Genomic DNA, 10,959 nt, shown 5'->3' with positions numbered 1-10,959 from the left:
GGTGGGACACACAGTTGACAGGTGTAAGGAACAAGCATTTTATCCTATTCCTTTCTCTTTTTCCTTTCTCTTTTTCCTTTCTCTTTGACGCTTGCCCCATTCCCTGACGCTTGCCCCACCCGGTCCCAAGGCATCAGCCTGTATCAGCATATTTCACCGTGTCGTCCGAACAAAATAGGACGAAATAACAACTTCTATATTATAATTATATAAACTGCTTTATAGATTTGGAAAACCTATTCTGGGACATTTATGTTTCAAATATTTAAAAATCATTTTATCAACAAATTATGTCTTAAAAACCAGTATTTCCAAAGGCCTTATTTTGAAGATTTGCAGAATTAAAGGTTGTGGAAAAAATGGGCGCATTTTTAAAATTCAAATTGCGCGGCTTGTATTAATAGAAGAAAAATGTTATGCATACTGTTAGAATTTTCATAAGCTCTAGTTTTTTTTTTTGTAAATATAAGAACCATTCCTGTGCTACGTATAGTTTAGGAGCTACGTGGTAAAATGTTCCAACTTTCTTGAAGCTTTTTAGTCATTATCACATTTTTCAACGTAGCTCCTAAACTACAAACAACACAAAAATGATACTCGTTTTTCTTCTATTGATACAATTCGCGCAATTTGAATTTAAAAAATGTGCACATTTTTTCACAACCTTTAAATTAGTAAATCTTCAAAAATAAGGCCTTTAGAAAACCGGTTTTTAAGGCATAATTTGTTGAAAAAATCAATTTTAAATATTTGAAACATAAATGTTTCAGATTTTGATTTCCAAATCTATAAAGCATTTTATATAATTGTTTCATTTTCTACACCTAATTAAGTTTTTAAAAAACGCATTTCTCTTGGAACAACCTGTATATTACATAGGTATGATTTAAAAAGTGCAGCAATGTTTTGATAAACTGGTTTAATTTTCTTGTCCAATGTCCGCATCATTCTATAAAAAAATATTACTCTTATTTTAAAAATCTAAATGAAGGGCAAGATCTAATTTTAAATTATAAATTCTTTATATCTCATGTAAATAGATTGTCAAGGAACTTCATAATCAAGCATTTACCACGTTTATCACATTTATAATTGTAATAACTTAATATAGGTGGCGTTTTACTACATTCTAATTGATTAATTTTATTTACCTTTGTGAAAATTTTTCAAAAAATCCATGAAATGACCACTAATAGAAATTCCATTTACATGTGATGCATGCGTTTACATTTAGGACTTAATAGTGTCCTATAAAAACGTTGACTGTAAGTAATACTTTATTCAGATAGAAAATAATTAAATGAATAGATGATTGATACTTAAACTACCTGGTTGTCCCGCATATGCCAGTTCCTTAAGGCCAGACAATACAACCTAGAAAAGAAAAAGGGAGTGAGAAGAAACAAGAATGACAACAACCATAAAAGCGAAGCTCTGAAAGGGTAGGACAAACAAAAATTAACACTTGTAGATTGTCAGAACTGAATAATCAGAATTTTAATTGTAAAAAAGTCGTAATCAAATTTGTTTAAAAACTGCCTAAATACAGGATATTGTTTATGAACATAGATGCATATTAGATCTTGTTCATAGAAGTGCTCCGCCTGTAATATTGTAATTTGTTGTTCTAGGAAGCAGTATGCCAAAAATCAGATCAATCAAAAATTATATGACATAAAAATTAGCTGTGAAAAAAGTTAAAAATCAACATGTTTAAAATGGACATGTGTACATTTTAGTAACGATTATAGAGTTAATATGCTACAGGAATCACCATGCAAAATTTGAAAGGACAATTCTAACCTATCTAAATTAACAAAAAGAGCTAACCATTACAGACAGACTGACCAACCCTAATTATACAAAAGCTTAGCTTTAAAAAAAGGTAAAAATCTAGAAAGATGGACAGACACACAGTACCATGTATATTGATTTGATATATTTGAATAAATTAATAGTATAAAATTACTAGAATAATATGTAAAAATGATGTCAATCAAAATGTCAAATTAATGAATAATGCAATAGAAATATTTTGCTTAATGTACAAACAGTAATAAGTAAACAACATTTGAAAAAAATACCTAAAGAGATTGCAACCATTTCTATGTTGTAGTCTTCTGTTGATGCGCCACTGAATCAGTGGAAGGTATCTAAAAAATACAATATTTATAGCAGTGAAAGTTCAAGACTTGTAAGATGGGGGGTTGCATGATAGTGATGCAATGCCCATTTTAAAGTCAAGCAAATTTCTTTAACATATCACTTGCCAAAAGATTTATATTTCTAATATATAAAAAAAATGGAAAAAACATGACCTCCCTCTCCCTCCTCCTATTACATGAAGCCATTCTAGCTAAAGGCAAAGGGAGAAGTTTAAAATGAAGTGGTAAGTAGTTGCATTGTGTTTAAGTCGGAATGAAAGTTAAACCCTATTAAAATATATAAACTCACGGATAATTGCAAAGAAACACAACAAAATATACAGAAATGCATATAACATTCTACTTTGAGAAATAGATGCAAATAATTGCATGGAATTGCTGAAAATATTTTTTGAATTCTTCAGGCCAAAAAACAGGCAATAATAAAAGCTGCAATGGCTTACCTTGGTATCCCTTTACTGTAAACAAATGGAAGCCGGTAAAATTGTCTCTTTGACTCCTATTAAAAAATTGTAAATGAAGAGGAAAATAGTATCTTTGGCATGGTATACTCTTAGGATTTTTTTGCCAAATTTAAAATTTTTTATAACATCTCAACCCTTCCCCCCCCCCCTTACACCCTTCTCAAAAATAATGATCATTTTTACCCTCCCCAACTTAATTTATTGATCATAAAGGGTGACAATGCATAGTAAATACATACAAGAGAAAATAATTAATTTTTTTCCTGTAGTATAGTTTCTTTTTGGTATTAATTTTTATGAAGAAAATAATGAAAGAATATTAAAATATATTTTTTACAGCAATTATGATTATTTTAAACCAAGTAGTTTTGATTTTAGGAAAGCATTGATTTTTTTTTTATTCTGTAAAATATTCGTAGAATAGTAAATTCAGTACCCAGAGATTTTAGGAAATGCATTTTCGAGTCTTTTTTTAAGCAAGTACCTAAGTTTTAAAGTAACTAATCTTATTTTTTTATTTTAGATTATCTCGACATGTTAATAACATTTCTTGGAAATAAATACTCTGAGAAAATCAGCCTTGTAATCGCCTTCACGGACCAAAGTACTTTAATATCTAGGTGGAGTTTGCAGTTACCCCAATCGTTTCCTATAAGCCCACCTCTGGCTTGACAATGTTGTTTTATTTTCCTTTAGATTTCAATAGGATGATGTGCTGTAAACTTAAACAATCTTTAATAAATCAAAATCTTACTTCTTTGATATGTTTGTGAATGCCTTCAACCAGGGTTGTCAAATTGGGCACTTTTTTTTATATTGGGCGGCCCAATTGCCCAAAAGGGTTTTCGGCGCCCAAAAGTGGTTTTGGGGACCCTTTTTGGGCAAATGTTGTAAAAAGGATATAAAAGAGCCTAAAACCATACCGAGACTTATTAGAAATAAAATAGCCTAAAACCATTTCAGAACCTATTACAGCTCCACTGGAAAGGAGAACCATATCGGTTCAGCAGTTAGCGAAATCCTTCTCTAGATACAAAAAAAGCTTACTTAGAGGGGGGGAAGTTTTGACACATTTGCGTAAACCTGGCACCTAGGCTTTATCTTTGGACCGAGAGGATAGGTTATTAATGATAAAACCATTTTTATATGATGAATTTCATGAAGTTTTAAGATTTTTTTGCTCCAGGCCTCCAGGTGGTCTCTGTACAGGTAAAAATGATTTTTTTTTGAAAGTTACAGGTTAACTTATAAAACAAAATATGCATCTTTTTTAATATTATTCACATATTTGAAGAAGAAAAAGATGAATATTTTGTCTTATAAGTTGATTTGTAACTTAAAATTTTTTTTTTTTTCATTTTTACCTGTACAGAGACCACCTGGAGGCCTGGAGCTCCAGAACCTGGAGGCCTATCAAAAAAATCTCAAAACTTCGTGAAATTCATCATTTAAGAATGATTTTATCATTAATAACCTATCCTCTCAGTCCAAAGATAAAGCCTAGGTCCCAGGTTTATGCTTTATGTCAAAACTCCCCCCCCCCCCTTATATAGTTAACTAGCAGCTTCGGCCCTAGAGGCCTCTAGGGGCACTTGAGGAGGGAGAGTCAAATTTGATAACCCAATTATTATATTAGATTTGGAAAGAAAAAGTAAAAAATATTTGGGGGGTGAATAATTTTTTTTTTTTTTTGGGGGGGGGGTTGGGTTTCCTCCCCCCATTTTTATTTTTAGCTCAAAATTTTTTTAAAAAGTTTTTGGGGAGTGTAATTTTTTTCTAGGGCGATTTCTCTTAGGAAGGTGGTGGTACCCTCCCCCAAAATTGTTATAAACCTTCCCAGAACCTATGAGAAGCTACCCTGTTAAGAAGAACCGAATTGGTTCAGAGGTTAGTGAGATCCTTTGGTACAAACACAAAGACACACAAACAAACATACACACATCCTGTTACTTTAGTATAAGGATATCACCCTAAAAATAGGCCCGCCCCCCTCTCTTTTTTAACCCCCTCCCCTTTTTCTCTCCCTCTAAAAGGATCATGCCCAAAAGGACCTTATATTGGGCGGCCCAAAACCGCCTGCCCAAAACTGCCCGCCCAAAATGACAACCCTGCCTTCGACGTTATTCGTGTGGATGCCTTCTTTACTCTAAAATAAAATATTATGTTAAACAAGGATGACAACATCCATAAGTAGCGAAGCTCAAAAATTATGGATGGATATCCTGAAAAAATTAACTTTATTATTGCAGTTTCATGAAAAAAAACACTAAACTAAGAAATCATGAAACCTTGCATGATTTATAACGTGAGAATCTAAGAATCGATCTAGTACCTTAGCAAATTAGCAAATCTTAATGAAACTTTGTGGGAATAAGTAAATTGTGAACTTAATTAATCCTTAAAAATATCAGCCATGTATCTCAGATAGGAGTAAAGAAAATCATGAAAACCTAAAAATCTAGGACTTAAAATAACACCCCAACCAATAAGCAGATATCGGTAAAACTTAATAACAGTATGCAGAATATAAAATTTCTGAAATTTTAGCTGTCTTTGTTGAATAGGAGTTGAGATAATTATGAAAACTTAAAAATGTTGGAATTGATCTAGCTTCCCTACCAACTGACGAATCTTAATGAAGACTGTTAACATAACTAATCCCTGAAAATTACAGCTCTCTATCTGTTATAGGAACCGAGAAAATCACATTTCCCCATTTCTGTCTCAGACGGACGGACGGACGGACGGACGGAAGGACTGGCAGACGGACATTTCAAATTATGGAGTAGCTTCGCTACATACAAAAAGGGGAAAGACTGTTGTTACACTTTTCAAAACCAAAACAAAATATTAAAAGAACTCCACTAAAAATGTACAATGTGGAACTGTTAAGAAATGGCAGCAGAACTGTTAAGAAACTGCTTTTCTCGCAAAAAATTGCTGATTCTTAATTAAATATTATTAGTTGTTCCCCACCAAATTAGACTAGATTGAGGCATCTCTGAACCAACTTATTTTTTCATACAAATTTCCCTTGCAATTACTAAAATATCAATTTTACAGCCTTACCTTGAAGGTAATGCTGTGGTTGACCATTTTATGGTTCTCAATACCCAGATTCTCTGCCACTGAATAAAAATTGGAATACCTTTAACTAGAAAAAAATATAAAGGGGTTGATTCCCCCCAAAAAATTTGATTTTACTTTTCTAAAATCTAAAATAAAAAAAATGGGTTATTAAATTCAATCCTTCCTCCTTAAGTGCCCCTAGAGCCTATAGGAGCCTAGACGCTAGCATGTAGCAAAAGAATTACTGTTCCAAAAAATTGTAAAGGATTTTAGAAGTGATTGCACCAATGCCAAACAATCATCTACCTTTCAGATAATATGAGTTAACTCGATAGATGCACTCCATAGAACTACCCTTTTATTTAGAAATTTTACTTAAAGAAGCTTTTAAGTATAAAATATTTTTTCTATATGTACCTATGGGATATGCCTTCCACATGTCTGAATGAAGGTACTTGATTTCATCATGCACTATTGGGCGGAGACATGAAGTAATGGTTTCTGCATCTCTGCGGTTCCCAGGACAAAACTGAAATAGAAGATGACATAATCTTTTAAGTTACTAAATTGTCTTATTTGGCAAGAAGAAGCAGCACTTTTGAAATATTTTTTTTATTGAGTATTTAATGGTAAAGTAAAATTATAAGGGAGATTTTATTGATAAAAAATATATTTGTCTTAAATGTTTTAATTGTCTAATTTAGCAAAGCAAAATCAGTTGCAGTTCTACATTGTATCTCAAATTTCAGTACAAAAACTTTTTTTTTTGAAAGGGGGGGGGGTAGAGTTTATTTGTGTTTTAGATTACTGTCTCCCCCCTTTTAATTCTTTATTAATGTATATGATACCTGTATATGTAACCCTAATGTTGGGCATCTTCCTTTTGAATCTGGCTCTCCTTAAATATACATATAAATATTAATTCTCTTTTTTAGTAGCGATGCTACTCTATAATTCACTTTGTCCGTCCGTCCGTCAGTCCGTCCGTCCGTAACGCTATGGGGGAAATGGGATTTACTCAGCTCCTATAAAAGATAGAATGCTGAAATTTTTTGACAACATTCCTATCATTAAGGAGCACAATTCTATAAAACATTATTGGCAATCAGACCGCTTTTTAGCAGGTTTTAGGCTATTTTTATATTTTTCACATTTTCTCCATATCTTCAGTGTTTATAGTCCAATTTTCAATTATAGATATCAAAATTAAACTTACCGTCATTTATAGAAAACAACTATGACAGCCAGATTGCCTTTTAGCAGGTTTTAGGCTATTTTTATATTGTTCACACTTTTCTGCTTCGCTACTTATGGATGTTGTCATCCTTTTTTCATTAATATTTCATTAATTATACCTGTGAAATAAAGTGTCTAAAATTTTAATTTTCCATATAAATTTTTATCTATAATACAAAGTAGAACGTGTCTGTCTGTTTGTTTCTTTGTAGCAAAGGATCTCGCTAACCGCTGAACCGATCGGGTTCTCCTTTACAGGTTAGCTTCTCATAGGTCCCGGGAAGGTTTATAAATATGAAAAAATGAAAAATCCCCTCTCCCCCCCAAAGAAATTTTTTTGAAAAATTTTTCTTTTAAATCTAAAATACAAAAAATTGTTTTGATCGAAACCTCTTGAGGCAAAGCCCTTGGAGGCTAGGGGCGAAGCCGCTAGTTGCGTTATACCCTTCCTATTAAATGAGTTTTAGATCTGATATTGTTTCCATAAATCATAAAATGCTCTTTGAGTCACATTCTTTTAAACTTAAAGGAAAAATCTGTTTAAACTTTTCAAGATTTTTTTTCTGTACAACTTAACTGAGAAAGATATCAGGGGTGTATAGTCTGCACAAGATTAATTTTTTTCACCTGCTGCAAATTTTTTTTATTTTTTCCCCTCCTAGTTTTTTCCCCCAACCACATATTTTTTATTTTTTAACCCAACCCCCCTCTTGGCAGGGTCTAATTTGCAGAATATACACCCCTGGAAAGGTATACCACATTTTTCAATTTTTTTTCTATACCTAACAATAAATCCTTTTAAACCAACCTACCTACATTTACAGTAGTCAATGCCCACGTTTGTCCACCCTTTCTTACTCTAAAATGAAAAAAAACCTTCATTTTCACATATATTTAGTTGAGAAGCTAAGATTCCCATAGTGAAGTTTCACTTTTAATAGCATTTTAAAAATAAGTAATTTACAGATCAAAAAAAATTTAATATTTTAGTAAAAAGTAATTCTTTGGGAGTTTTTATTTGTTAATTTGAAGACAAATGTCATTTTTGAAATAAAAGGGGGGCGGAAGCGAAACTCAACTAAATAAAGAGATTTGGCATGACAGTTGCTTTAAAGAGGAACAATATGGAACTTTGTAGAAATGGCAGCGAAATATCCACTCCCGCTGAAAACTACCAAGTTTTTTTGCCTTTTCTCGCCAAGTTGACAATTTAAATCATCTGAGATAAACTTTATTTTACATATAAACTTTTCTTATATTTGCAGATGATTGAAAATTGTCTCACTTGGTGAGAAAAGGCAAAAATAATTTTAGTGGGAAATGGCAGTTCCATATTATACCTCATTTTTGGTTGACTTAGTTTTGGTTGCAAAAAGTGTCAATTCTGCTCCCCCCCCCCCCTCCCTATTAATCTTTTAAATTACCGTTTTCCTCTGTGGTATTTCCTTTTGCCCAATGCTGTTTCATCAACCTAAATATAATAAAAATATTCTAAGAACAAGTGTCTTTACTTATTTAAAGAAATAAATACACATTAAACTGTACAATTCCTTAAAGAATGAGCAAAAGAGTTATAAAATTTTGCATTTCTTAAAATAATATTTAATAAATTCATTATCTTGTATGCCCAAAGTACTACAAAAGCAAGCCATAAAACGTTTGTGTCATTCTTTGGCTAATAGCTAGTTTATGAATGATCTGTATAGCCAAAGGTGTTAAGAAAATGTGGTTTAAGAAAAAAAGGCAACTTGATTTTGAATATTACAGTTACATGCGAACCAAGGATTATTTTTAACAAATTTTTTAAATTGATATTTCCTTTAATAGTTCTTCTATGTGAAAATGATTAATCATATCTATTTCTAACCTGAATTCTATCAAACTTGTTTTGCTTGATTTCTTCTTGGTTTTCTTCATCACATAACATATCTACTATTCTAAAAGTAAAAAGCTTTGTACAAATTGGTGATTAATAACAAATTTTCAATGATTGTACTCAAAATCATATGCCTTTCAAATGTAAAGCTTATTGTTGTTGCATACCTATAAATCAAGATAGGGTATTTTTTGGTCATGTAAAATGTTAAATGTTAATACTTCTATAGGATTACAAATATCAGAGTTAAAAAAAATATATATTTGATATATGGTGTCCTATGGGTTATATAGGTATATCAAAGGACAGGTAACTGGATTTTGGGTTAAAAGTGTGGTTCTTACTTTATATTGTCAGTCCAGGAGTTCTTTGATACTATATTTCCAAAGATGGTAGTTATATTCTTAATCACAATCTTATTATAGAATCTATGTATTTAATTTAAAAATAACTGAGCTTGCAAATAAAACAACAAAAAATGAAATGGCTGAAATGACATTTTCCAGTTTAAAAAGCAAAATTAATCTCCAGATACATAAGAATAGTTTATATGAAAACTGATCCCTTTTTGATATGAAAAAAAAAATTCTCTCCTTTCATGTAAAGACATACAAACCTTAATAGAAATTATATAGCCCTACAAAAATCACCTCAATATAAATAATAACTTCCCAAAAAGTACTATTTTTTAGCCCAATAGCTATAGCAATAGTTTGAGTTTTTTTGCTAACTTACTTTGACGGTTAGACAAACAGAAAAACACCTAACAGAATGTGGAAGGCACAAAAACAAAACCAAATAAATTGCTACTATAAAAGGTTCTATAATAATTCCTGGTAATTTAATCCTAGAATAATAGCTATTTGTAATATAAAGCTATATAATATGTTCTTACTCCTATAAAAAATTCCACGTGCCCCGCCTCTTGAGGTCTGTTTGCACTAAAGAATAATAAATTAAATCTATAATCAAACTATTTACAAACAATACATCTAATCATACCAAAATTTTAAATCTTAAAGGCTATGCTTTAATTTTTGTTTTATCAAATAAGGGGTGAGGAGTGTACACAATGACATCTGAACGTAAACCATGAACAAAATGGTTTAAATATTGAGCTAGAATTTTGAAACTTAGGGTTGTCAATCCGAATCTGTTTCAGGAATCCGCCATAATCTGTTAGTAATGTAACACAGTTTAAAACATGTTTTAAATCTACTTAAAGTCTATGAGAAAATAATTACTACCTAACCCAAAAAGCAAATAATAAATGAAAATAACACTACCTTTTTGCATTTCAAATTCAAGTCCGTGCCATGGAGTGAATAGAACTCACAGGTTCCAGAGCACCCATCTCTAGTTAAATATGAAATGTTTGTTAATAAATCTGTACTTTTCTCAGCCCTTTAATTATCATGGTAAAGATTTGGCAGGTAAAAGTCAAAAATTCTTTTGAATAAATTCAAAATATAACCTACAGTTGACATATACTACTAAAAAACATTGAAATGTTCAGGCATTTATTAATACCTAATTATAAAACAAATGATATATTTTAGAAACAATTGTTCTCTTTAAGTATATTAAAGGATGAATTTTTGGGTTAAGTGGTGTTTTAAGATCTTATGTCAACCATCCATATTGGTTTTATTTACAATATGAGTCAAAGCAAAATAATTCTATACATAATTTAGCGAGAATGCCCATAAAGTATTGAAAATTATAATCACCTCATACAATGAGAGCTCATTATTTGGTGATTGATCATGTGCGAAATAAGCAATTCTGCTGAGATACCAAATAAATCTAAAAAGACAGTTACTATATATAGATATTAATTTGTAATTATTTTTTTTTAGTAGAGAAAATGTAACTCTAATTAATTAAGTCTTTTAAATGAAAGTTTTAGGAATTTAAAACAAACAATTTCATGGGAATAAGAGATATTTTTTGCTCAACCTTTACCTACCCTAAACTAGCGGCTATGCCTCTAGGAGGAGCACTTAAATGGGGTGGGTTCAAGTTGACCCCCACCACTTCTCAATTTTTTTTTTTAATTTTAAATCTTAGTAGGGATCAAACTTTTTTGTAGGACAAGAGCCAAGAAAATCATGTTTACTCTTAGCTGTTCAGACAGATGGATGAACAG

The 10,959-nt window shown here is 31.2% G+C and overlaps 1 protein-coding gene and 2 long non-coding RNA genes across 3 annotated transcripts; all 3 read right to left on the bottom strand.

Annotated features, from left to right (window-relative positions):
- Positions 1 to 574: 574 nt before the first annotated feature.
- LOC145334395 (uncharacterized) lies at positions 575 to 3,692 on the bottom strand. Its single transcript, XR_013884823.1, has 5 exons — positions 3,384 to 3,692; positions 2,609 to 2,664; positions 2,085 to 2,153; positions 1,329 to 1,374; positions 575 to 949 (listed from the first exon to the last, which is right to left on the bottom strand). It is a non-coding gene; the product is annotated as an uncharacterized LOC145334395 (long non-coding RNA).
- Positions 3,693 to 4,664: 972 nt separating this feature from the next.
- On the bottom strand, positions 4,665 to 9,209 carry LOC145333374 (uncharacterized). Its single transcript, XM_080178492.1, has 8 exons — positions 9,155 to 9,209; positions 8,802 to 8,871; positions 8,359 to 8,405; positions 7,747 to 7,793; positions 6,547 to 6,596; positions 6,116 to 6,227; positions 5,699 to 5,757; positions 4,665 to 4,775 (listed from the first exon to the last, which is right to left on the bottom strand). Exons 2-8 carry the CDS (start codon positions 8,859 to 8,861, stop codon positions 4,665 to 4,667), a joined length of 486 nt encoding a protein of 161 aa, XP_080034618.1. The 5' UTR covers positions 8,862 to 8,871; positions 9,155 to 9,209.
- Positions 9,210 to 9,663: 454 nt separating this feature from the next.
- LOC145334615 (uncharacterized) lies at positions 9,664 to 10,618 on the bottom strand. Its single transcript, XR_013884887.1, has 3 exons — positions 10,541 to 10,618; positions 10,097 to 10,166; positions 9,664 to 9,751 (listed from the first exon to the last, which is right to left on the bottom strand). It is a non-coding gene; the product is annotated as an uncharacterized LOC145334615 (long non-coding RNA).
- Between the last annotated feature and the right edge of the window lie 341 nt (positions 10,619 to 10,959).

Source organism: Acartia tonsa, chromosome 12 (genome assembly GCF_053477335.1).
Source record: "Acartia tonsa isolate MP-2025a chromosome 12, ASM5347733v1, whole genome shotgun sequence".
Lineage (NCBI taxonomy): Eukaryota > Metazoa > Arthropoda > Copepoda > Calanoida > Acartiidae > Acartia > Acartia tonsa.
This window is presented reverse-complemented; position numbering and strand designations above follow the sequence as displayed.

What these genes read in the sequence shown, in the direction of transcription:
- LOC145333374 (XM_080178492.1), bottom strand. Translation starts at nt 8,861, where the DNA reads ATGTTATGTGATGAAGAAAACCAAGAAGAAATCAAGCAAAACAAGTTT. An exon ending in GTGGAAGGCATATCCCATAG is followed by an intron (nt 5,758 to 6,115) that starts GTACATATAGAA and finishes ATTTTTATTCAG; the next exon opens with TGGCAGAGAATCTGGGTATT. An exon ending in ACCACAGCATTACCTTCAAG is followed by an intron (nt 4,776 to 5,698) that starts GTAAGGCTGTAA and finishes ATTTTATTTTAG; the next exon opens with AGTAAAGAAGGCATCCACAC.